At 46.1% G+C, this 26852-nt stretch overlaps 1 protein-coding gene across 2 annotated transcripts in view; it reads left to right on the top strand.

The window, feature by feature from the left end:
* The first annotated feature begins 269 nt into the window (after nucleotides 1-269).
* ARIH1 (ariadne RBR E3 ubiquitin protein ligase 1) overlaps nucleotides 270-26852 on the top strand; it is a 49727-nt gene continuing 23144 nt past the window's right edge. Inside the window, exons 1-2 of one of the 2 annotated variants that reach the window (XM_039557521.1) lie at nucleotides 270-779; nucleotides 22273-22340. In XM_039557521.1, the coding sequence (XP_039413455.1) occupies nucleotides 417-779; nucleotides 22273-22340 (431 nt within the window). In that variant the 5' untranslated portion in view covers nucleotides 270-416. The remainder of the gene's footprint in view (nucleotides 780-22272; nucleotides 22341-26852) is intronic. The other variant, XM_039557522.1, reaches the window with a different exon arrangement.

Below are 26852 nucleotides of genomic sequence, written 5' to 3'. Positions count from 1 at the left end.
CTCTGGTCTGGTTGACAGGATGGTGTTGGGTCTCAGGTTGGCCTCGATGGTCTCGGGGCTCTCTTCCACCCCAGTGGTACGGTGATTCCTCGATGCTTCCCCGCCGCACCCAGCCTGGCGCCGCGCCACACTCAACATGGCGGCATCAGCGTGAGGCGGGCGGGGGCTGGGCGGGGGCGTGTCGCGCACCCAAGATGGCGGCGGCGGCGGGCGGGGTGAGATGGCGGCGGGCGCGCAGGCGCGGGCGGGCGGCGGTGACGCGCGGGGCGCGCGGTGACGGAGCGCGGCGGCCGCGGCCCTTTGTTGGCGGCGGTTGAGGCGCGGCGGGGCCGGGCCGGGCCGGGGCCAACGGCGGCGGCGGCGGGGCGGACGCGGGGAGGCCGCGGGAGCCGCCGCCGCTCCCTCAGCGCCTCGCCATGGACTCGGACGAGGGGTACAACTACGAGTTCGACGAGGACGAGGAGTGCAGCGAGGACAGCGGCGCGGAGGAGGACGAGGAGGACGAGGAGGAAGACGAGCCCGACGATAACCTGGACCTGGGCGAAGTGGAGCTGGTGGAGCCCGGGCTGCGCGTCGGCGGGGAGCGCGACGGGCTGTTGGGCAGCGAGACGGGCGGGCTGGGCCCTGGCGGTGGCGGCGGCGGCGGCGGCCTGGGCGGCGGGCCGGGCCCCGGCGGCGGCCCCGAGCAGGAGGAGGATTATCGCTACGAGGTGCTGACGGCCGAGCAGATCCTGCAGCACATGGTGGAGTGCATCCGCGAGGTCAACGAGGTCATCCAGGTGCGGCCCCCCGGCACCGGGACTGGGGGGACACACCGGGGAAGGGGCGTGGGGGGTGGCGGGACGGGTCAGCGGCCTCCTGAGGGGCACCGGAGCCGGCCCGTCCACGGGCCAGGGCCTCACACACACCTGTCGGCACACCCCGAGGCTGGAAGGGGCTCCTCGGTACCTCCCGGGGCTGGAGGGGACTCAACTCGGTATCCCCCGCCGCTGGAGGTGGGCGGGGGGGGCTCTTCTCGGTACACCCTGGGGGTGCAGGGGACTGCTCGTCACCCCATTCTCCCGGGAGGCTCCTCGGGCCTGGCCAGGATCTCGCTTCCTGCCGTGGAAGCGTCGGGAGCGAGGCCTTTGGCACTGAAAGGGCTCTTCTTTCTTTGTGTGTTTGCGAGCTGCGGGCCGTAGTCTATGTTTTTTCCCTTATTCTTCTCCGTCCTCATGGTGTTCGGCGGGGTGTAGCTCCTCCAGCTCCTTCGGTAACCCCGCGGAGTCCATGGCAAGCCCTGGAATTCCAGGAGAGGCACCGCTCTGGTTTTGTTGCCGTCTCCCTTCCCTTCCCCCCGCCACACACAGAGGTTGAACCTTGTGTTTATTTCCAGCACAGACCAGGAGGGGTACGAGCAATCCCTTCACAACCGTAACTTTTTTTACCCTCAGTTTTTAAGCGCGTCTCTTTAAAACTGAAATAGAGTTTGAAATAACATTTATCCTCTTTAGATCGAAGTATCTAAGTCTTATCTCTTGGCTCCTGAGCTTTTGGGGAAAAATTCAAGCCGCTGAAATGATTCAGCATCCCTTTCTAAATGTTCGTGGCAGGGTTTGGCTCCACCTCACCATCAAGTTTCTGATACAGTTCACTTTTCTTCAGGTGATGGGTTTTCTTTAGTTCCCGTTTACTTACCATTATTCAGAGTAAATAGGAGGTGCTACCCTTTTTCCAGTATGCCAACCGGAATACTGTGAGAAATCTGTGGATACTAAACATTGAGGGATCCAGTGCCCAGAAAGCAGTTGTTTTGCTGGTTGTGTGTGTTCGTAAATCTCTTTATACACGAGATGCTTCAGTGTATGTTTTTTCTCCAACTGTCCTGTGCTCTGTAGTGGCTGGGACAGCAGCTTTAAAATGTTGCTTTATGTGCTATAAATCCCCTGTAGTTTATATGGAGCTTGATGCAAACAGCTGTGAAAGTATTTGCGTGCAAAATTAGTACATGGCATTCCTTGAGTCAAATTAAAGTTTATTACTTTAATGATAGCATTGCCCATGTAAAGCTGAATAAAGGAGTCTGCCCGGATTAGCTGATTACCCTGCAGTTAAAGAAGATCTCATAGTTAAACAGGGATGTTTCTTTGCTCCCAGGTATTGATCCTGATATAGGGAGGGAAACAGTTGGGAGGCAGACATGCAAACAGTTGGGAACTTCAGGTTTTTACTCTTTAAAATAGCCATTAAGATAGTGAGTCTGTGTTTAATGATTAAGGTTGCAGAAGTCATGGCCCAAACTGTTTGTATTGAACTGATTCTGACATATTCCTTATCTTTGTATAAGACAAGTGGTGGAAAAGTTACTGCCAGTGAGGAATTGAGAGTGTTCCTGCTCCTGCATTTTCCAGACCCGACTGGTGAACTCACCTGCATGTCCTTCGTGAACTAATTTGTTAGAGAAGGTCCTGATTGGTGGTCTGAGCGGATTTGCCCCCCTCTTACACTGCCCTTGAAGCTGTTTGACTGTGTGCTCGACTTGTGAGTTTCAGAACTAGTGCAGAGAAATGGATTTAGGTGATGAGCCCCTTGTTCTGCCCCTGTCCCCGGTGTGGCAGCAGGAGGCCTGACCCTATGCTGGGCTCTGCAGAACCACCCCCCGGACCCTCCCGTGGCTGCTCTCGTGCTCCAGTTGCTGCCTGGGGTTTGCAGTAGTTCCTCCTGGTTTCGCAGAGCAGGGTGCACAAAGCCAGTCTGTTCAGAATGTCATGGGTAAACTTGGGACCCAAAACCAGCTTAGGCCCTGGAATGCATCAGAAGAGGGTAGGAAAACACTCAGTTGCCGTGAATGGCTGTTAAATGCCAGCTTCCTGCCATCAGATTTCTGGGCTGTTCTGGGATAAGTGGCCCGACTTCGGCTGATGCTTCAGGATTTGCTCATTCCCACTCCTGTGGCTGCTGGTGAAATCTTCCAGCGCTCTGTTCTGTTTATTTCCTTGTGTTTGGCGCCCAACCAGGATTGCTGCTGCTGCTTTTCTGGTTCAGTAAACCTTTTCTGGAGTCACATTGGCTCGGGATGCTGCTGCGGATCCTCGGTTGCTGAGCTGTGATTCACTTGTTCCAGTCAAGTACTGGATGGCTTCGGTCCCTGTGTCTCTGCCATGGGCTCTTGGTAGCAAGTAGTGATGGTTGTGGTTACATTTTTGGGTGCTTTGAACTTACTTGTCCAAGGGAGGATGTAATGTACAGCCTGAAAACTTCAGCTGTAGGTCTTGTGCTCTCTAATGAGTGATTTTTTTAATAATCATGTGCAAGGTATAAAATGGGATTTTGTTTTGTAGCTGTAGCGTAAGGAAAATGGAACAGGGAGCCACAGAGTATTTGCAAGGAGGTATCTGAGCCATGGCAGGTGTAACTCTATATTAAAACACTCAATTCAAGCAGTTATTAGCTGACAGGGCTACAGTTGAAGTGACTAAATTATTCTCCCATCCATTTGGTCATTTCCAAATACAAGCTGTGTAAGAAAAAACATGAACTTTTCTGGGCAGGGATTTATCTGATGGAGACTTTGCAGAAGTAGGAGCTAACCTGTGACTAAGTTGCTGCTCATAGAGACTGTGGTTCACCCGGTTGTGTGGAATGGGCTTTTGGAGACATCTGCTCAGTGCCAAACTCTGCTATCACTTGGCCTCCCTAAGACCACTGAACCTACAGTGAACCAGGCAGGTTTCAGAATGTCTCAAATATTCTGAATATTTTACACTTGCTCTTTCTTGTCTGAGCATAAGCAGGATTTCAGGTGTTTAATGGTGGTTTTTGCGCTGTATTTGGCACTTATGCTCATAATCTGATTTGTCTGTGTGTCGCATGACAAGAATTCCCCTTGCTCTGTGAATGCAAAAATAGGGGTATGAATAACCCCTTAACCTTGTGCTGTTGGTTGGCTGAGATTTGTAAACCTCAGAGTATTCCTCCTGTCCTCTCCCTGTGATTAGGCGGAGCGGAGAGCAGTTTGCCATGGTATTTGGAATTTTAGTTGTCTAAGTAAACAGGCGGATTTCTGGTGGTTTTCCACCCGCTGGCAGAATAAGTTAGCAAAGGACTGTAAAAACCTAGACACAGAGGTGCTGTGGAACAAAAGGCTTCCTCCTCCCAAAGGCATATTCCCACAGTTGAATGTCTTCCCCATACTCTTCCTCTCTGGACTTTTGTCCAAATAAGCCACTGCCACTTCTTTTTTAATATCAGATTGCTATTTCCATTTTTGCTCTAGATTTTTTCTGAAAATAAACTTGAAAAATGTTTAGAATGGCATATTTATTTCTGCTCTGAGTAGAGCACATGATGTGTCTCTGTAGCCTGGCTTGGCCCAGTGTTCTCCTTGCCTTGTTGCAACCTTGTGCAATTCCAGTACTTCCAGGTTGAATTAATTCCCCCTTTTTGCCTGCCTTTTTCTGGAGCGTTCCAATGACATTGTTGTGATGTCACTGACCATATTCATTCTTCCTGGACTTTGTAATGGTGAGGTGTTGAAAATACTGGGGCAAAGCTCTGAGGTGGCAGAAAAAGGAGCTGAGCCTCTTGTTTTCTTTCCCCACCCCACAGCAGGGATCAGGATCCTGGATGTGGCTGGGTTTTGTGCCTGGCCTGTTGTGCGATTGTGAGCATGTTGAGCTTCAAACCTCAGCTTTCTGTGGAAGGACGTGGCATTACTGGATCCAGCAAAACTTAGTCTAGCTCAAAAATATCTTTTCTTTTGATTAAAGGCTTTACATTAGATTTTTTAGAGCAGACCAGGTCAGGTGTAACATCAGAGCATTTGCAGCAAGTACAGGTTTCTTATTTACGTGATGGAGCTGGGTTCCTTCTTTGGAAGCAAGGTTAGGTCCTTGCTGGTAGAAGCTTTGCCATTAAAAGAAGCCCAAACCCCAGGCCACTCCAAAGTTAAAAACCCATGTTTGTTGAGGAATGGCTTTTCCCGGAGGCCCCTGGAGTTCCACAGCCCTGCTTAAGTAGAGCTCTGTCACGGCAAGTGCAAACCCATTGTTACGGGAGGGGTCTTGTTAAACAGTAGCTTCACTTGCTTGGACAAAACATCCCGATTTCCAGGTGGAACTTAGGAAATCTTCCCAGTACTGGTGTAATTCAGCGTACTGTGGGCAGTACATTCCAAAGGTATTGTCCAGAGCAGGGATGACTTGCCAGTGAGCAACAGGAATTGCTGCTTGTTGCTCAGGGTCGTGCTTAAAACTGTGCTTAATGTTAGAGATGACATCTTGGAAATTCAAAGTGCTTGGATCTGCCTGACAAGCATTAGGTGGGAGTCTGTGGGTGGAAGCACTCGAGGCTGGTGCTGCTTCCATCCGGGTCCGCTCGCAGCGAGAGGTGCATTTGCAAACCTCCTCGTGTGGTTACTTGATAACAAAATTCATATTGGGCCTAAATGTTATGATGCTGGGAGGAAATGCTTTGTTAAAACCCCATGTTTCTGTCACGTGGTGTTTATAAGGTGTTTCATTATAGCAGGAATGCATTTAATATTTCCAAGGAATGGAATAAACTTCATTGTGACAAAGCATTCCTGGAATCTTGTATAAGCAATCACTCCAAAACTTTTGGAAATGACATGGTGTCTGTTCCTGACATGTCAAGACATGTAATTCTGAGTATAATAGAATTTTTAAAATGTTACTTTAAATTTCAGCATTACCAGGTAGAAAAGTCTTGTTAAGTCTCCAGAGGAATTTCAACTTCATACTTAAATATGACCCATTTGCTTTGTGCTTTATGTTTCTGTTAGGCCAAATGCAAATCTCATGGTTGGCCATGTGTGAAAACATTTGATACTGGTTGCTTTTGTCTCAACGTAATTTTCCCAAAATCACAGCAAGGCAGCCTTTTTCTCAGGGGCCTTGGGGTGCACATGGGGACAGGCGTGTACTGGGATGTTTTCAAAGTGAAACTGAAAACACTCATTGTTTTTTAGCTACTTTAAAACGTTTCTTTCCGGAAAGCTGAAACTAAATAGTAAATACAGTTGTTGCTGTTCCCTGTGGGTTTAATTTCAGTGAGCAGGACCATTCCTGCTATGCAAAGTAGAAGGGTTGTTTCTGCTATAAATTGGAAGCTGTGCCACCGAGAAGTCAGAGTTGAGACTGCAGTTGATGCGAAACAAGAGCTATTTCTGAGTGTTGAAGCATCACTGAAAATGAAAACACAGGTTCCCCTTTTATACTTGTCCCAAGCTCTGACCCCTTAGTTTTAACCTTGCATGAGTTCAAGTCCCTAACAGCAAATAAACCCCAAAGCTCCAATGCCCTTTGGAAATGTAGGGCAGTCCTGTTAAATAGTTTTCAGTTTTCTATTTTGAAACTAATTTCTCTTCCCCTTTACTCCATGAATGAGACAAACAAGAATGTGGTTCTGCTGTTAGTGTCAAGTGTGATAGTTGAAGGAAGTGATGGTTGAAATCTCCACACTGTGTTTGTTTTAACAGCGAGTCAAGGGTTTCATCCAGAATTTCTTTGTAGGAGCCTTTTTTTTTTCCTGGAGAAGGTAGCAACTCATTCCTCCATTTAGGGAAACTGGTTAACTGGGAAAAGTGTCTGGAGTTTGTCAGTAGCTGTGAAGGCTGGAAGTCCTCTCCACATAGCTCAGTCCTGAACTCACCTGTTCAGGGTCCTCCAGATTTCTGGTACTTCTGGAATTATTGGGATCTGAGTATTGTAAGTGATGTTTCCTCTTCGTGGCTGGCTACACTGGATCCCTGACAGCCACAAAGGATGTTTGGAGGCTTTTGGGTGCATACAAGCACATAATGCTGCTGAATTTCATCAAGTCTTTTAGTAGCTGCAGCAACTGCAAGGAAATTGCAGCCTCGTTTGTTGTAAAACACCTTGGGAGGGTTCGTAGTTGCTCAGTAATGCCAAATGGTGCATTTGAGCACAGCCCGGAATACAGATGCCTGAGGTTTGGGAGAGGGCTGCTGGCTTTGTGTGGGACGTTGGTGCAGGAGTCTCTGAGGGGACGAGGCAGTCAGCTGGGAGAAAAATCATTAGTAATTTGATAATGGAAATGGTGATAATATTTAAGTATCTTCACCATCCCAGGTGTTTGGAGTGTTGGAAATCCTGAACTTGGCCTATATAGAATTCCTTACCTCTCCCTTGGCTTTTGATCTTGACCTGTGATGGAAACACTGTTTAAATAAATGCTTTGAAAACTACCCCCCAAGGCTTCCCTCAGTAGTTGCTTCAGGTGTAACCGAGTTTATACTTCACAAGTCTGTGCCTTTCCTGAGTTTGGAATGCCTGTGTAAGTGCAGAGGCTCTTGCAGGAGCGATCCCTTGTTTACATGGTGTAGCAATGCCAGGTCATTACTTCTGGTACTCAGAGCAGCTCACTGTGGTGAGGGTTTGAGCCACTCTACATATACAGCACTCAAACAGAACTGTCGGCATTGAGTCTTTTCCTTGTTTTTAGAGACAGAGAACTTTTTCACATGCTGGGAATTGTTTCAGATCCAAAACCTGACGTAGATAGCTTTCAACAGCATCAAAGTCTCTTGGAAGAAGTGAGTAAGCCCTTGTGAAACCGTCTTGGACGGTTCTGGTGCATTTTGGCATTGCCAGCTGTCTTGCCTTGAGTTTTGGGCAACTTTTGGGAGCTGGTGGAGCACAAAGCTGGTAGGCATTGCCACTGCCTAGTAAAAAGGGAGAAACAAAGAAGTGACTTTGTAGGGACACGTGTCTCCCCCTCGGTGTCCTCCCTCTGGAGAAGCATGGAGCGCAGACATCTGGAGAGGAGCACACAGCTTCTCCATGGCCGTGTTACGGCGCCTGTCCTCGTTGCCAGGCTCCAGCACGTCTGTGCGATGGCAAAAGGTTGTGGTCCTCTGTGGATGTGTTTGGGAGAGGAGCCAAATACAGCTGCTGGGGACAGGGCAGTAACTGAGAGCCCTGTGAGCAGGTGACTCTTGGCTCTAATCTGGTTGTAATTGAGTGTACAACCTACCTAAAATTGGGCTTCTTGGTCTTCTCCTGATGGTTTCCACTGGTGCCCACTTACTGATGTTGGCACATTAAGACCCTTCTTCCCAATCTTTCTAAAACATTCCTGGTTTTGTATCTTCCTGGTTAAAAACTTATATCCTAGAGCACCATGTGGCACCTCTTGTTTCCAGGGACAAGCAGTGCAAGGATCATGTCTTGGCCATCTGCTTCAAAATTAGGTCTTGTGGGAGAGTACTTGTGTCTGAAACATGAAGGTGTGAAAGGCTTCCTGGTCTGAGGGGAGGGACTCTCCATGTACTGTGTCACCACAAATAGGCCTTTTTATGTGCATTTTAATTCACAACAGATGAAGCTTTCATTGCTTTGTGATTTAAGAAATTTGGGAGCTGGAGGGAGATAATCCTAATGTTTGAAACTAAAAGGTTGGATATTTGCTTATTTCCTTTGCAGCCCTTCAGAAAAATTGTCTGTGATTGTTACAGTAATTTCACCAGATGAGGGATGCAGACTCTAAACTCTGTTTCCCAGCAGATAATCAGGATAGAGTAGGAGTTCTGCTCTAAAGGATTCTACATGGACACAGTTAAAGTCCTCTCAAAGTGGAGAACACACAGTAAAAACTTAGTAGAACCAGGAGAATCTGTATAATTGCACCTGAAAGTAGTCAAATGGCAAAATAACTGACTTCTTTGGGTGTTAGTTCAAAGATTTTAAACTAATATTTGCTGTTCCTGTTAAGGAGAAAGCCTGAAGAGACTTTGTTCCAAGGTAAAGAAATGAAAATTTGAAGTGGTTCTGAAGGTTCCCACTTCCCGTCTGGTGTCCATGGCTGGGTCAGCCTCTGAAGGAGCATGTTGGGTGCTGCCCTGCAAAGGATGTTTCTTTGCTGTTTTCTTCAGCAAAACTCTTCCCGAGCCACAGATGAAGGAGCTGGTATTTGACCAACAAACACCCTTGTGTAAAAATCCCAGCAGGACATGGCTGTTTTTACTGTCCTGTGCTGCTTTGATGTGTGTGGGGACCTGGTGCTGTAGTGACAGTGCAGTGCTTTGCTCTGGGTCACTTCTTTGGGGTTTGCCTTTGGTTTTCTTAGTTGGGATGGGCTTGGTTGGCTTGAAACACCAACACACTCGAACCATTGTGATGTTTGAGTGCCTGACACTCATCCCCAGTAGTGCTTTTTGGGATATACAGGCGTGCACCCACAACAGAGCCGTGGTTGTGTGGATATTGCACTTGGGCAGTTCCCATTCCCTGACTGCCTGGATACAGCTGTTTGCAGGGCCATAGAATGTAGGGAATCAGGAAACTCTCCAGTTAAAAGTGTCTCCTCTGCTCTTTTTGCTCAGCCCTCTGACCCCATGAGCAGCTACTTTGCTCCAGTTGCCAGAAGTGGTGGTGTTTGACTTGTTAGCTCTGTCAGCCAAACAAATGGATGTGCATCCACACCTCAACATTTCTGTGGCCTGTTTTGTGTGCACATCTAGTTAGAGGTGCATATTTAACTTTGGAAAGAGCTCTGGGGAGTTTTTCAAAATTTTGATCCCCTCTGCAGCTGGTAACTGTGGGCTTGGTGTGTTCTTGTGCAACAAACCTGAATGCAATCAGCATTCCTTTGTCTGGCAGGTAGAAATGTGGAGAGGGATTAGAGGAAACCAGGAGGACTCACATGAATAAACAGTCTCCCTTGCAATGAGCTTTCCTGTGTGGTAAGAAAAACTTAAAACTAAGTTAACTCCTAGTAATCTTCATCCTAGTCATCTAGGATCTGAGAAATAGGGAGTGAAAGGAATGGTGTGGAAAGAGTGTGGGAGAGCCATGTCTTGAGTTTGGATTCCAGAGCAGGAGCTTGGAAGTGAAAGAGCTTTATTGACCAATGTGTATTAAAACTGGGCTGAACAGCAGCTTTTTAATAAAAAAGGAGGAAGAGCAACATTCTGACTCTTAGCAGCATAATTTTTCTTCTTGGAGCAGCAGTGTAAAGTGGAAGGTCCTTGGAGTAAAATCTCACCTAGTATGCATAGAGGAAAATAACTATAACACAAAATAAAAATTCAATAAAAAATTAACAATTTCTGCGCCCTATGAAGATCTGATGAGATAATGTGTCAGATGTCTTTGTTTTTATAGTTTGTAATACTTCTGCAATGACTGAAAGGCCATCTGAGCAAATTGAGGTGATACTCTCTGATTTATACACATTTTGGATATGTGTTAGCTTGTTCTGTAATAACCAGTCTCTTTATTTTATGTGGTAATATGACATGCTTGAATTATCCTTATTTGTATTGTTAATAGAGCTGAAATTGATGCTTGAAAATGTGCACAAAACTATTTCTGGCTGGGGTGACAGCTTCTAGGAGGGGAACAGTGCAAGGACTTGGAGTTCTCTTTAGGGGTGATGGATAGTGAAACTCTCTGGAGGGAGGGTGTTTGGGATCTCTGTCACTCTGGTGTGCTGTGATGTAATTCCCTGCTGTCCCTTGCCAGGGTGTCTCTGCAGGCAGCACTGGGATTTGGAGGAGGCTGGGTGCCAGCCTATTCAGTGCACTCAGTTATTCACCAGTCATTAGTGTAATTATTCCTCTTGTTGCCCTGCACAGCAGTTGCAAAGGCAGGGCTGATTAGGTGGGTTTTTCCTCTTGCAGAAGCCCAGTGTCTTGATGATGGTAATATTTTAATGGAAGAGGAACAAGGGATATCCTTGTCAGCTAGTGCACAGTCCATCAAATACAAAATTGCACATCCAGGTTTGTTTCCCATTCTCTACCAATATGGAATAGAGATGGGGAATCTGCACTTACTTCCTAGTTTGACTCAACAGATGTAGAAACACTTCTGATTAAATGAGTGCAAGTCTGTGTAGAGGCAAGTCTTCAAAGCCCTTAAATGAGAAAATGGTGAAAACACTGGAGGTTTCCTGTTCTCCCCCACTGCTGTAGGACTTGTGTTCTGCTATTTCTGTATCAGATCCCACCAGACTATTTTCTCTTAACTCGAGGGAGCTCAGGTAGCTGGTTAAAAATACCTGCAGCAATTAGAGACTGCAGTTAGACTTTGAGGTATATCTTGTTGGGAACAAGAGGGAACAAGCGATTGCTAAACTCCTTATGCCTCCAGAATATCCTTTATTCAAAGGTGGCTTCTGCAGAGCCCTCAGAGGAAAAAGTTTTGGGGTGTAAACAGGCAAAATTGCTTCTTGTAGCGGAAATCCCGGCTTATAAAATAACGTGTTGCCAGGGCTGTGTTTTGTTGGCTGTAAAACTAAGTAAGAATAAATGAGCAGAGTGTGGTAAATAAACTGCAAAGTCATCATTAAAAAATGATCTGAGCTAGAGGAGGCTTGTTGGGAAAAGGATGCTGGCAGGTTTTCCAAGTGCAGATGCAGGTTGTGCCAGCAGAACAAAGTGCTTTTGCAGGTAAAGCTGCTTTTTGCAGGGAAGCGGTACAAGCCACAACCACATCTGCGCTGGGGCTGCTGCCAGCGTCAAGATGTTGCCAAAGATTACATCCCCAAGCCACTGCTGCATTGGCAGTGGTTTCCTGGGCCTAAAGAGTTTCTTAAGATGGCTAAATTATTATTTTTTTCCTTGACTGAGAGTTGTAGACTAAGGCATAGGCATCACCAGAATGGATTTCCTGCCTGTTTGTCAGGGTGACATTGGGTGTTTAAAACATATTTTGCCTGTGATGGGGAGATGAAATCACCCTAAGGAATGTGTTTTTTTTCTTTCCTAAAATACTGTGGAGTGTGGTGATGCTTCACTGCGATGGGAAAACTTCCTCTTTGCCCAAGTGAAGAGGGAATGGATCATGAAGTGTTCCTTTGAAGAAGGGACAAAATCAGAAGCAATGAGGGACAGAGAATTGAAGAAAAGTACCAAGTGCTCACCTCACTGGGGCCTGGAGGAGACAGAGAAGATAGAAGAGTGTTAAGGATTTTTTTTTTCTCCAAAAATGCTCATGTAAATCGCCCCTGGCTAAAAATTCTTGTGCCAAGCCCATGTCTCTCATGAGTCACGCTGTCGCTGAAGGGGTTAACACTTTCATGCCACCAGTGACTATGTATCCAAATGTTTTTGAAGTAACCTGGCCGTTGCCATGAGAGAAGTTATTCATCGGGATGGCTTTTGTTTACTTACCCTGGTAGATCTTTAACTTGCAGGGGTTTGTGGGTGCCACCTCATTGTGCTCATGGAAGCAGTTATCATCCCTTGCCATTTTCTTCTTCCTGTCTGTATATTTGTTGGAAAATGTTAATTATAATGTTCTGAACTGGAAGTCAAGATTCAGGACAGGCTGCACAGGCATGTTACCGTGAGATTTTTGTGTAGTGAGTTATTTCCCCCAAGTACCTGTGAGTCTGAGGGCTCTAATTTCTGGGGATAAAGCTCTGTTCACGGTCAGGTTATCTTGAGATTTTTAGGAATCAACAGTGCTTATCTTGAGGTGATACAGAGTTTGGCTGGATTATATCTTCTGTATTAAACAGCTCGTGTCTCTGTGCCCAAGCACCGTGTGATAGGTGTTCTCCAGCAGTGCCCAGTAACAAAAGCAGGTGGGAGGCAGATCACCCGAAACCTGAGACTTAACCAGCAGTGTTTGAGAGACACCTTCATGCCGAACATACCTGGGGGCTGATCCTCTGCTTGCACACTGTCTAAGGAGGGGACACCCTTAAATCATCATCTGGAAGGACAGTTGGAGAGCCCTGTGCTGAGAATTTACAGAAGTTAAGCCAGAAAATCAGTTAGTTGTTTTCAAGGCACGTGTTTGAGCCTACAGACAGACCTGCTGTGGAAACAGTCTGTGGAAAAAAAATGCACAAATTAAGAATTTACCTTCCCCAGTATAACTGTGATGCTGAGTATTAGAAAAATACATTCATCCTCCCAGAGTTTGTCTGATTTCTTCTAAACATTTCAAGTATGCCATGGCACCATTTTTTCTTCAAGTTGCTTCTGATACTTCTTCCACTGATCTGCTCATAGCAGCCTCCTAACACTGCCCTGGACTGGATGGTGCCTTTGAATGTGCTTAAAGCAGCAAAAGCAAAGTTCTGTTGTCCTAAAGGTGTGCAAAATCCATGAGGTGCTAGATAATGTTAAGTGGGAAATGATTCACTGGCCAGAGCTGAGGTGCCTGTTCCTTACGCTGCATGAGCTGCTGGAAGCAGGAGCCAGCAGAGCCAGCAGTTTTTCTCCCTGGTGTGGAGGAACAGAGCCAGTCTCCTACAGATTTATAAATCCCAGGATGTGGGTACAGCCCTTTGGGTGCCTCTGGCTCTGGGCCAGACCCTGGCAGTGCACAGTGCAGTGAAAGAGCCGAGTCAATGTACCAGTACATACTGGAGTGAGGGAAAAGAGCAGGGAGAGCTTTTTTGAGACTCCAGAAGACTGGTACAAAATGATTTAAAGGAAGAAAGCAGATGTACAGTTCATCATTCAGCTTTATTCCTTTAGCATCCATTGCTGCCTGCAAACAGGACAGTTTCTGGAGCTCACATCAGCAGACCTGTACTTTCCCAGAAATACACAGTTCATTCAGGAGTTGAGTCACTGACGACAGCATTCCCATGAAACCCAAATGTGGTGCTTTGGGTTGTTTCCTTTTATCAGCTTGATGGGTAGCTGACCTGACATATGCTGCTTCCAGTCTTTCCAACATTGACTAATGAAAGACCTTAAAAAAAAGTGCATTTCTGTCAGGCTCACGTGGTTACTTGGAGGACACTTGGTAGTAGTTCTTGGCAGTATTCCCACAGTTTACTATCAAAATCTGGTATTTGGTAGCCCAGGTGAATACAGCCCCCAGACACAGGGGTGAAGAGGGTGAGGGCCTGCCCTTTGCAGCTGGTGGGATAATGGAGAAAAAAAGTGGGACCTTTGGCTGTGCCTGGCATCAAAGTATGTCCCAATATACTTTACAGTCTTTGGGACAAAAAGATTTGGGGGTCTGTTGATACGGGAAGACCCAGTTTTAACATGCCTGACACGTGGCTCTTGGCAGACTGAGACAAACAGATTTCTTGGAAGCAAGTCCCTGTTGTCCAGGTCGTGCCAGCTCAGCTGTCTGGTGACACAGTGATCCTGTCTGTGTTAAAATAAACCAGTGACCCCCTTCACCCAGTCAGTTCCTGTGTTTGGTCACTCGTGTTCCCATCACTGACGGGCCGGTGGGAAATCCAGGAGCCAGTGCTTGTGTGAACTTGTGTTGCTGCTGAATAAATACTTTCTGAGCTGGTCTGGTCTTGCCCAGTTATTGCCCTATTTCAGATTAAAATCATAATCCAAGTAGCTGTCACTTCATCTCATAGGCAAAAATAGAGCTGGTGCACAGCTAAGATGTTCTGGGTGTCTAGAGTCTTCCTCGGCCTCTCTGGAATCTTGTGGAGGGGGAGAAATTTCTGACCTGTGCTCTTGGGCCAAGCCATGGTGTTTTGGTACTTTTTGCCAGTCACTTCCTTCATTCAGTATCGTTTCTTTCTGTGGCAAAATGTGCTTTTGCTTTCCTCTTGAAGCAATACAGTGTATTTTATTCAAGCCAGGCATTGTTATATCGGTCTGAGATAAGAATTGAAACTGCTGCCGTGTGTAGTCTTCCAGAGACTATGTAGTACTGAAAGTATCTAAGGATGTTCTTTCTGCCTTAGGAATGCTTGTGATCTGGAGAAAACCCAACTTTTTCTGTCTGATGGTGCTGGATCCATTTGTGATCCGTATATGAGATCAGTGCAGTAACTGTGTGTTGGGTCCAAACTGAAGTGTGGTGGGGTGAGAATTTCAATAGGATTGGGGTCATGTTGGATAGAAGAGGAAAAATGGAGCCTGGAGGTCTGGAAGAGCAGTGATATCAAGAGGGAAGGGGGCTCAGATATGTGTTGTGGACGCTGGTTGTGGGAGTGGTGTTCTGTTGACAAGCAGGGAAGGTGACTGTATGTCATTTGTGATGGGGACACAGAGGTACTGATTTCCTAAATATCCATTTGTATTTTGTGGACTGTCATCCTATCAGAGCAACTCTGTGGTGCTAGATGTTGACTGAAGGTTTGACTTGAGGGCGAAATTGGTGATTACTGGGGACTTGGAGTTTACCTGGATGAACCCACAGGCCCTTTACATCCATGGTAGCCAAAACTTGCAGGGTTTTTGCTCTCACCTCGTGCCCAGCCTGGCTGCAGCGCTGGGGGCTGTTTGCTTCCTCCACAGCGGGAGGGGAGATATTATGGAGCTGCTGAAATAGTAAACTGGAAGAATTATATGGAAATGATGCCATCACCTTCTCCTACTCTTTTAAGGCAAGTCTTTGCAAATCCTTGAGTGGGAGGCACTAGGTTGAATAAAGCCGTTGTGCAGCGTACTCCGGCACCCATGTGCTCCCACTCCGGTGCTCAGCACGGCAGCTGCAGTCGCTCAGCGGAGACTCCGGAAACCAGAGCTGGGGCTCATGTTGCCTACCCAGCTTTGCTGAGCTTCTGTTCATATGTTGGGATTTCTTGTGCTGGGAGACACCAGTAAGAGAGAAATCCTTTGGGTGATAACTGCTGTTGTGAGCAGTGAAACATCAGCTCAGGACCTGTGGGTCCTTCGTCTTTAAAGGATGGAGTTTATACTCCAGAACTATAGAAAAACGAAATAGAATCCAAAGTGTTCTTCAGTTTAAATGTATAAAATAAGGGTTAACATCTCTCTGTGTCCTGCCATCAAACCCTAGCTCTCCTCCTTTCGCATAGCTGAAATGCTGGAAGAGACCTTCCCTGGTCCTTTTTAATTCATGTTGGGTTGGTGGTAGAGCTTCTGCAGTCTTCTGAGAGCAACAGGGTGAATCCGTGCCATCTTCTTTTATTTAAAGTATTACAGTGTGAATTCAGTTTTTGCAATTCCAAATCTGCTAATTCATCCTGGAATTGTTGCTTTAGTGGTTTTTTTCTGATTTTAAAAGCTCTGTTAGACAATGGCTCTTCGTTGCAGCTCCTAATCATTAACCTGAAAGCTTTCCAAAAGGCTCTGAGAAAATGTAAAGCAGCTGACTGCTTCATTTCTGCCTCTTGAACCAATTAACTGAAGTAATAGAGTTTTCGCCGAAGTTGCTTTTTATTATCTTCCCCTGCTAGAAGAATGTATGTTCATCAGAGCTGGAAACAGTCAGTAGAGTGCAGGTAAGTTACTACAAACTCAGATCATCAGATCAAGCTGCCATTTGGTGCCATCACGTTATGGTCCTAATTCAGTAACTCTGTAAAACTTAATTTTCAGAATTAGGAGATGATGTGTGAAGGGAAGTTAATGAGATGGAGAAAGATGTAGGGAACTAAGGAGATGATTGGTGTCGAAGTCAAAGGCTCTGTATGTGTTAATGGGGAGTTATGATGAGGTGGCAAATGCCAGACAGAGGACAGCAGATGACAGTAGTCACAGGGAGCAGCCTGGCTTCTTGTGGAGTTGTTCAGAAATGGCAGGAAACTGGTACATTTGCAGGTGGTTTAGAGTTCTAACTCAATCTTCAAATATGGCTTCAGAAGTATGTGAGGTGCAAAGAGCATCCCCTCAGTAGGGTACAGAGAATGAGCAGTACTGATGGTGTTATTATCTCTAATGGGAAGATGAGCAGTATCAGATCCACCAGCGTGTTGTGCTGTCCCTGTGAACTCTGAGATGGCAATGGCAGAAACGTCCCGTGGTGTGATTCTCTCCCAGACCCCAGGGGATGGCAGAGGGAGAGAGCATGGATGGGTTGGCAGATTGATCCGTTTAGCTGCTGTCTTCTTCTCGCAGCAGCCCTCTCATGTTCTGGCTGTAATCAAGCCAGGGAATATTAGATTACACGGAAGTTTTCCAGCAGCTTCTTGGAGTGCTCAGTTGGTGGTGGTTAAAAACTAGCAAGTTTGAGATCATGTCCTGGAAGTACTCAACACTTGGATCTCATCTTCTGTGCTGGCTTCCTGGGAATTTTATTAAGCTGCTAGAAATGAGGTTTTGTGCTTGTAAGATTTCCTGTAATTGTCTCCTGGAAGAATGAATGTGAATGGATCTCCACAAATGAAGGTCACTCAGTGCACTTGCAGAACAGTGCAAACCTTGCTGACAGTTGTACTGTGGTGTGTTTTAGCAGGTTAAAAGCGGAGTTAAGACACTAACTGTATCTTTATATCTGAGATTATCTGTGTGGGGCTGGGAGAGGTGCAGGTAAAGAGCAGAGGGTTCAGGTGGAGCATATACCAGGTTATTGAAGAATTTTGGGCTGGTGCCCCTTGGTTATTAGGTGATGAAGCAGCTCTTTGGTGGCTGGTGTGTGGTGTTGATCACAGTCCCTCCTGATGGGGTTGCTCCTCCTCTCCCTGCTGCCGTAAAATGTGACCTGTGGGTGATTTATCAGCGCTTCTCCCGTGGCACGGTGTGCGCGTGACAAGCCTTGGAGATGCTGGGCAGCGGGCATTTCCACTCCGTGCTGTACTCTTGCAAAGCCTGGGGGTTTGGGTGGTTAAATATTTACAGTGGTGGTGTGACGGCTGTCCCCAGGTGCCACTTCACTGGAGCAGATGTTTGTGCTGCTTGGCTTCAGACCAGCATTAGCTTGTGATGGCTCTTTGCTCCTCCACCAAGCCAAACCCTCAGTCTTGTCGGCTGATGTGAAACCATTGGTTTCCTTCTGCTGGGGAATGTAAACGCAGTCTTGTGTCCCCATGGAATACAGCAGTGGACATTGCTGAGGTTTGAACCCTGTACAGAGTTCTGAGGCTTGGGCAAAGCCAGGGTTTCTGGAGCATCTGCTTGGATTCACAAGTGCAAAGCAGTTGTGTAGAAAACCTAAGCCTCTGTTATTGGGATAGAGATGCTGCAGTTGGGATGAAAACTGTTGGAATGCAGAAGCTGCCATGGGTAGAAAACAAAACCAGCCATGGCATGGAAAGAAACAAAGAATTTATCAATATCATGTCTCCAGGAGGTGGGAAAGGATTTTGCTGGAGAACTGAGCTTAAGTTGTTCTTAAATGATTTTTATTTGCAGTAAATGCTGAAACTGAACCAGGAGCTGACTCCCAGCATGTGAGGAGAAGCTGAACTGTAAAATGTGCTTTTCTCGGTAATAACATCAGGAATTAACCATGCAGCTCGTCTTGATGGATGGAAACATGAATGGATCAAGTGCTCCCAACTGTCATTCAGCAAATTGTGCTGCTTGGAAATTCTGATTCAAGCTAATGTTCTAATAATATTTAATTTATAATTCATTTAGGCATTTAAGTGCATCCAGATTCTTCCTTCCGATTCATACTTTCTTATTTTGACAGCAGAAAGAATTCTAACTCTTATCACTGATGAAGCTTCCAGTTGAATTAAATTCTATTAAATTAAGGAGTTTTATTTGAATTAATAATGCTTCTTTGGTGAAGTCCAGACCTTTGTAGGGCTTCGTATTGCTGTATCTCCTGCTTGCATTGGTGTGCTGGAGCCTGGCAACAGATAAGGACAGTAAATGTAAATACCTCTAGTGAAAAGCTGTGGTGGAGTGGAATTTGTTTGAAGCATATGTGGGACTTGGTTGCTTTGTTAGCACCACCACCCCCCCCCCACCCCCCCCAAAAAAAAATCCCTGCTGAAGGACTGAGGGTGTTTCACTCTGGGCAGAGCTTTATTTGGAATGTTTTGTTAGGGAATCTTTTGAAGTGCCTGGAGAATTTCAACAAAATGGCTGCTTTCCTCGGGTTTGTTCCTATCTGGATATCAACAGGCTCACTGCCCTCGGCTCCAGGCAATCCGCCTCAGCTCCGACATGTAAAATTTAATAGGAGGCTGCTGTAAGTGAGATCTGCTGTTTCAGCTTTCATCAGACCACGTTTGGAGGAGAACGCGTTGGCCGTTTCCTTGCTCGCTGTCCGTCCCTGGCTGCTTTCCGTAGGAAAATTCGTCTTTGTAAATAGAAAACAGCCTTCGTAGGAGCGCACTCTCGCAGCCACGGGAGTAATCCCGTCTGAGCGGCAGCGGAGCCTGTTCATAACTAGTCTGCGTGGTGTCACTCGTAGGAAATAATCCTGTGTGCCAAACGAGGAGGCAGAACAGAGCCTGTAACTTCCCAGTGCTGTGCAACCCAGTATTTGGATATTCCATTAATTTTTGCAGCATGAGCGTCCAAAGCAATGGCTGAGGATTGGTAAGGGCTGGAGTAGAACTGGTGTTGAAATACCACATTATTTTGGTGGTGGTGTAACCCTGTGTGCCCAAGGTACAGGACGCAGCTCTTGCTGGGGTGGATGCTGTGGTTGACTCCTCCAGCACCACTCCGGAATAATTGTGCGGGAAGCCTGTGCATGTGAGCTATTCCCATGGAACAGCTGTTCCATGATGGTGTGCCTGGTGTGAGGTTGGAACAATCAATCCTTCATGCCAGAACTTCCAGCATTTGTATTTAACTCTGGTTTGCCCCTTAGCTGCCTCCCTCCCAGTCTCCTGTGCTCCCTTGTGCCCTGCCAGCTCAGATCGTATCCCTGTCCGGGGATGAGCTAGGGCAGGGCTGTGTTAATCCTTGCCTTCTATATCCAGGAAACAGCCAGGGGAGGTTTGAATGCTACATCTGGGATGTGGCAGGCAGCGAAAGCAGGCAGCCCAGCTATTTCTGGTGGGAGCTTGTCATGCTGCTGGCGTTTCCTTTCTTTTTTACATGTTCAGCCAACAGTGCTGGAGGAAGCTGGAGCCCAGCAAGCCAGGAGAAGATGATAGCACCCAGAGTCAACAGTATAATCCTAAATAACGTCCAGTTCTGTGCCCTGACCTCGCAGTGCTGGGATACCTGAGGGCTCTGACCTACGGAAACTTTCGGAATACTGCAGTGCCTGTGCGTTGGGAAAATGGAGAAGCCACAGATGAAACCCTCTTGTCCTTTCCAGCCACATGTCCTTTGGGGAGTGGTATTTGCTGGATCAGCCTTGTTCTACTTAATAATCACTGCAGACCGTTCGAGTTTCTTATCCATGTACTGTAACTTCTCCTTCAGTGCAGGGGAAACCTTCTGGCTTTTTAAAAAGTCAGCCAGAGACCACTACCTCCACTGCCTCTTAGCCTATTAAGTGATTAATAGGTATTCCCAGAAGCCTTGATAAGTGGCCAAGTGGGCTGCTGTGGCAGAAGGTAGGACAAGACTTCAGGCTGATTTTAATTAAAGCTCTCAATGCCTTTGCTTGAGAAATGAAGAAAACTGTGTTTTTCTGTACATCTGGCAGATCTCTGGCTGAGTGAAGACTCCTTGTGTTGAAGAGCTGTGTGCTTTGCTGTCTGAAACTCTTAACTGGAGAATTACAGGGGCTGGTATCATAACCAAGATAATCTAGAGATAAGATGGGTTTATTTACTAAGGTACATTTTCATCTTTGATTAAATTGCTCTAGGAATTGTCTAAGTGAGCTTTTAAGAACGCCTTTAGGTACTGCTACATAGTACAGATAGAGTTACAGAAAAGGATGTTGTGGAGACCCAAATATAAAATAACCTGGAAAGATCAGAAACTAGACTCTGAAAGAGGCTGCTGGAGGAGCCTTTTGGTGAAGGAGACCCTTAAATTCCCATAGAGCTTCTTGTTGGCAGGACTGACTTGAAAGAGTTGAGCTGTTGGCTCCCCTCTGCAGGGCTGGATGAGGGAGGGGTGCTGTCAGAGGGCTGGTGACATGTGGTTGTCAGCCAGGCACTTTGTGTTGCTGCAGGGAAGAGCTTGGATCCCTGTCACTGGGAGACTGGTTGAGGTATGGACCAGAACCACACTGTCACCTTGCAGTGTTAGGCAGTACCCATTTCTGGTATCTTCTGCCCCATACTGCTGTCCAGATCTGCTGTCCCAGCTGTTTATGGGGCTCCACAGGGACTGGATCAGGGATCTGGTCTAACCTTTCTAAAGCTGCTTTTGTTCACATGGGCTTTGTAAGCTGGAAAAAAAGATATTAGTTTGGCCTTAAACAATCTGTGCTGGCATTAATAAGAGTCAGAATATGCTGGAGAAGGAGTGGAGTGTCACTTTTTATAGCATAAACCACAAGACTGGTTCTTTGTGCTTATTACACTGTCACCCGAGGGCTTTATTTCAGTGACTGTTTTGTTGGTGTTGGTGGTGAAAGAGGCTGTCCTGCTTTCCCCTTGTGCTAATGCAGCTGTTTGTGTGGTCAGGCAATCAAATAGATTGGAGAACTGATTCAGTGAAAAAAACAACCGAAAGGAAAAGAGAAGATCAGTTTCTGAGGCAGTATTTGCAGCATAAAATGGCTGTAGTGGTACGGACTGGTGAGGGCAGGACATGCAGGGATGGGGTGGGATCGCTGCTGTGGGTGACAGCATTGGCTTTTGGCAGCATCAAGTTGTGGCTGTAGCTCCAGGGCTCAGGAAATCACATTGCTGGTTTATGTCCTACTTTTCAACAGCTTCAGAGCGTCCATTGAACATTGGCCCTGAGGCAAACTTCCATTTTGGTGTCAAATGGCAAAGTACACACAGCGCTCTCGGGGCGCTGCTCTTGTCTCCTTTGCATGTAAATGATCCTAAAGCTGAGCCCAGAGAGTGGATTTGGGGAGCTAAAATGTGCTTCTGGGGTGTAACAGAAGCCATATGGGCTGGTGTGTTTCTCATATAATCAAACTCTTGGCTGATGATACAGATTTAACTGGAAGAAAAACGTGTACACGAGTGAAGATCAGCTCCTATGTTACATCTTCTTATTGACCTTTCCAGGCTGTATTTCTTTACTTAGCTGTATGGCTCCATGAGTGTTTTCTGGATGCCATGGTGCTTCAGGAACATCTGGGGTCTCCCAAGGACTCTGTCGTCTTACACTGGCAGCCAGCTGTATTCTGGGAGAGTTTTCAGCCCAAGTGTTTTGATGGTCAGGACTGGAATATTCTTGCTCTGCAGGTGGTGTGGAGGTTGTGGCAAAAATGGGTATGATGGGTGGAAATCAGCCCTTCCTGCATTTTACAGACGTCGTGGAATTACATTGTGTGGGCATGCTGGATATGGAGATGTTGGCACTGTGGTAGCTGTAATTAGTCTGGTCCTTAAATCTTCAACCAAATCCTCGTTTTATATAGATGCTTGGATTTAGAGAGTGGGGTTTTTTTTTCCTTTTAAATTTGTCTGTCAAGTCCAACTATTTCCCAGTCCATGCCGGTAAACATGTATGGTCTGAACAGATGATGTTACCAGAAACCCTGATTTTCCCTTTGCCTATTCAAAGCTCTGCTTGGTGTTCTCACTCTGGCTTAGTTACTCAATTATTGATTGTTTTTTCTCTTCTTTCTCCAGAATCCAGCGACTATCACTCGAATACTGCTTAGCCATTTCAACTGGGATAAGGAGAAGCTGATGGAGAGGTAAGCAGCCACCTTGGCATGCAACCACCTTGTGCCTGAGAGCTGGAAAAAAATGTTTGTTCCTGGATTAATTGAGGATGGATGAATGCACAGTGTGTGGCAGAAGAATCTTTTGTGTAAGCTCTAAATGTTCCCCCTTTCCCAGCTAAGGGTGACTCATGGCTCCTTGTTTTAATATTATTGATGCCTGTAAGAAGCTGTGGAAGTTAAGTTGCCCATTGGAAAGAGGGATTTCCAGTTTGAACACGTACAGGCACAGCATTTGGACAGGCTTTGGAAAAAAGCAAGCAGGAACAGGTTCTTGTTATCTAGCAACTGTTTTGGATTTGGGTTTAGCTGCTCTTGCCTGTCATGCTGGCATGTGTATTCCTGACATGTTTATTCGCTGGTCTGGCAAAGGCTAAATTGTTCCTGACTGATAATGGTCCTGCCTTGTCTTCATGCCCGCAGCTCCAGGTTTCCTTCAGTGTGTGTAAATAATGGCTTGAATTTTGCCTCTCCCTCCCCCTCAGAGCAGAGTGTTTTATGGTTATTTCCCATCTTTGATTCCCAGCTCTTGGAATGTTGCTTGGTAAAGGTACTTTTCAGTTTGTTGTTGTACAGTGGAGGCCAAAAGCAGCTGCATTTGGTTCATTCCAATGCCAGTGTTGGTGTTGAAGAGAGTTGAGGGAGCTGGAGAATTTAATTTACTTTAGAAACTGAGGAGAATTAATCTTGACCAAAAAGAGCAGTAAAGGCTGTACAGGGACTTGCTGTTTGTTGTGGTCTCTACTGGTCTTAAAGGTGTGAAGTGACCAATGGGTGGGTGTGGAGGGCCTGGTGGGATCATGAGTTTGACTTTCTCTTAATTACCATTTCCTTTGCCGGATGATCAGGGAAAGATGGGAAGGTGGGATGTTCTTGGTAAACCAGGAGCAGTTGTTGGTGCTCCTGTGAATTGATAAATGTCCCTTCACTGAGCCTGGGGGGTGAGCCCCTGTAGTTTGGTATTCTGTCACCCAAGGAAAGAGGATCCAAGGTTTTCACACTGCTAGTAATTATTTTGGAGTACAAATATTTCTGCTATCCTTGGTTACTGGATTTAAGACATCTTTAGCCCCCTTTTTGTAATATTTTTGGTTAGTGATGGTGCTCAGGTATCTCTTATGTTTTGTTTAACCTAGATTTTTTTTCTGAAGTGATTGTATTTTTTTACAGCTTTAGTCCCTATTTTCCTGAGATTGACCTCTTTTAGTTAGTGTTGGAAGTGTGAAAGCTTGGTGTTACAAATATAGCCACTATTTAACTCTGACTACAGCTGTTAAGCATTCTGATTTAATTCCTGCTCTGCAACATGTCTGTTCACTTGGTATTTGAGTTTCTTGGGCTGGTTCTCTTGGTCAGGGTAAAGTTCACTCTCCTTGGCTGCCTCTGTCTCCCTGTGAGATACCTCTACACAAGTGTGCTGAAAACCCACCCCTTTGTAGAGTAGGTTTTGTCCCTTGTTGTCAAAAGCTTTTTTTAGGGCTGCCATCAATTTAAAAATAAAAATTGGGCTGTGGTTTTGTTTTTGTTTTTGTTTTTTTTTTCCCAAGGGAGGTGCCAGCCAGGTCAATGTGAGGTATTATTGTTAAGGCTTTTGCAGTTTAAGTACATGTTATATTTACAAATCCACAGGTAAACATGTTCATTAAAATACTTAACTCAGCAGGATTACCCCTGTGAGTAATAGAATACGTAACTTGCTTAGGCAGGTCTGTTGCACACTGGTCCCAGTTTTGGTGCTTATCGATGTCCTGGTATATTAGAAAAACACCAGAACATCGTCTCTCAAGTGCCTGGTGCTGCCTTCTGTCACTTCTGCACCAAATAACTTCCATGAAATCCTTTGGAGTGCTCAGCTGTGTTGAAGCTGGGAAGGAGGCTGAGAGCAGGCTCTTTGTGTTCAAGAGGGTTTGGTCATTGCTGTGGTGATAGGTGAGGATTAAGGGGGAAAAACCCCAAAATATACATTTTGCTTGGAAGTTCTGTTGCTTCATGGTGTATGTTTGCAGTTCCTAATCAGTGCCTGTTTTCCCTTAGCTCATGGTGAGTCAGCACGACCTCCCAGCAGCCTTATCAGACCTGGCCTGGAGGAAAGCACTTTAACCAAGGGGCTTCTCTTTTTTTGATAAGTGGGGAGGTCTGAGCTTGTGACATTCTCTGTTTTCCCACTTTTTTTAGCCTTGCTATGCCTTTTGTTAATGAGCAGCTTGTTATTGTCTGTGCCAGCTTTGTCATGGAGTAATTGCACAGTGGCGTTGAGAGGGCAGATGTGCTGCGGGTATTTATTCCTCTTACAGTAAAGTAATAACAGCCACAATTGAAAAACTGCCCTCTCCCACTGGTGAAACACTTAATTGTTTGTGTGCAAAAGCAAAATTGGGGGTTTGGGGTGGATTTGTTTGTAGGATGGAAGTGGGGAGTGGAGGAAATGCTAGTTCAGCCTCTGAATATGCTGCATGTGTTTAGGAGAATAAAGATGTCAGGTGTTATTTTCCTGTGTCTTGTAAGCTTGATTCAAAGGGACAGGAGAGCAGCAGGTGCAGAATGACCACATCACCTCAGAAACAAGTGAAGAAAGTGCTTTAGCTTGAACTTAATCTTGATAATCTTGCAATTGTACTATGGCTGATGGTGTCCTCTCCTGAGGGGAGTTTGGGGAGGAACCTCTGTGTGATAAAGAGGTTAAAATGCAGCTCTCCTGCTTTATGTGCCTTCCCCTGGTCATTTTGTTAAGAGAAATGTGTCTCAGCATGTCCCCCAGCCCGATTTAATCCCTGGAGGCGCAGCCAGAGGTACAGCAGTCCCTTGTAGCTGCTTATCTTGGTGGCCACATGTCCCTGTTCCTCTGAGCGGAGGAGGGATGTCAGGAATGCCCAGATTGCCTCTTCTGCAGGACCTGGCTGCCTGCTTTCCTTGGAACAAATAATGCTTTACACTCCTTAGCAGAGGTTGAACAGGTGAAAAATGGTGCATGGCAGGAGTTCTGATGTGGAGATATCTTTTACTGCGAGTATATTGCTGTACTGACACTCACAAATGCTCTTCCATGGAAGTAAATATCCCAAAGTGTGTACTGGAAGCAATTTTTTTCAGTAAAAAGGCTTTTTATCTTTGATACTCCCATGGGTAGGATTTGATTATGTCTGGGAAATGGGGATTGAGCAGTTACAGACAGCAGGAGGGAATTTTGAGGAGATAAAGGAGCTGACAGCTTGATCCCTCTGCCAAAAGGACTTGGTACTGTAATAGGTTTGGTCTTGGTAAGTAGAAACACTTGAAAATAATGGACAAACACTAGTTTGTCCATTCATTTTAAAATAGCAGAAAAGCCCCCAACTTTGTGGTGAAGCAAAGGAACTTTGAAGAATTAATAGAAGAAATTCTCATGTGCCAGAAGTGCTAGAATTACTCAATATCTGCATTGTGAAGGGAAAGGAGGGCAGAGGATTTCAAGGGCTGTGTAAGGTGCTGTGCTCCTCCCTAGGATGAAAATAAGGATGGAGGTACCAAGAACCAACCCTTTAATAGAGTGTATTTGAGGAAAAATCAGAATTCTTGGAGTTGTGAAGGAAGTGAGGAGGGATGCTGACATGGAGGAGCTCTGGAGAAATGTAGCCATCTTTTGCAATGCATTAGGTGAGATTTGCAGGAGAACTCTGGTGAAATTGTATGAGATCAGGGTCAGATCTGGACTGGGATTGCATGTGTTTTGGCTTCTTAGATTCAAGGAGGATGAATGGAAATGGGAATTGGTGGTGGAGAAGGTTTGCTGGCCAGGGAGGTCAGTGAATGTCACATGGAGCTCACCTGCTGTGGGAGGGAAGGGTGTTAGAGCTGCTGCCTGGGAATCCCTTTGACCAGAGAACATGGGAAGGGCAGAGGGAGATCTGCCTGCAGGGATGGGCTGTGGTGATGCTGGAACAAGTGGGAAAAAGGGATGGTCACTGGAATTAGGAGTTGTTCCTAACCATTGAAGGAACTGCAAGAGTCTCCTGATGGAGCCCTTGGCGTGTTTGCGTAAGGAGTGGTGGAGCAGTGAGACAGCTGTTGGACTTTGGAGTATCCATTGGAACTGCGTGTTTTCAAGGAGATCCACATTTTCCTCTGCGTTTTCTGGAGTTCTTATGGCTCAGTGGCAGCATGAGTTTGAGTCTGAGAGACATTAATGAAAACAAATGTGGAAATTACTTACTCAGAAAGAAAATGCATGAGAAGAAAACAGCATGGAGAAGTAGGAATACTATCCATAGGTATTTAAAGGGGATAGGTAATTCCAGGTGAAAAAATTCAAGTTCCTGACATGGATATTCACCCTTAGAACCAGCCCACCACTACAAAAACCTTTGGTATTTCCATAAGCATTTAGCTGGCCATGAGGACCAGGGTTCAAGTTGCATCATAGCATTTGTATACAAAACTATTTTCCTTGCAAGCTTCAAACCCATCTGTGTGTCTGCTCTCTTCAGAGCACATCCTGTGCTGCTCCTG

Source organism: Corvus cornix, chromosome 10, assembly GCF_000738735.6.
Source record: "Corvus cornix cornix isolate S_Up_H32 chromosome 10, ASM73873v5, whole genome shotgun sequence".
Lineage (NCBI taxonomy): Eukaryota > Metazoa > Chordata > Aves > Passeriformes > Corvidae > Corvus > Corvus cornix.
This window is presented reverse-complemented; position numbering and strand designations above follow the sequence as displayed.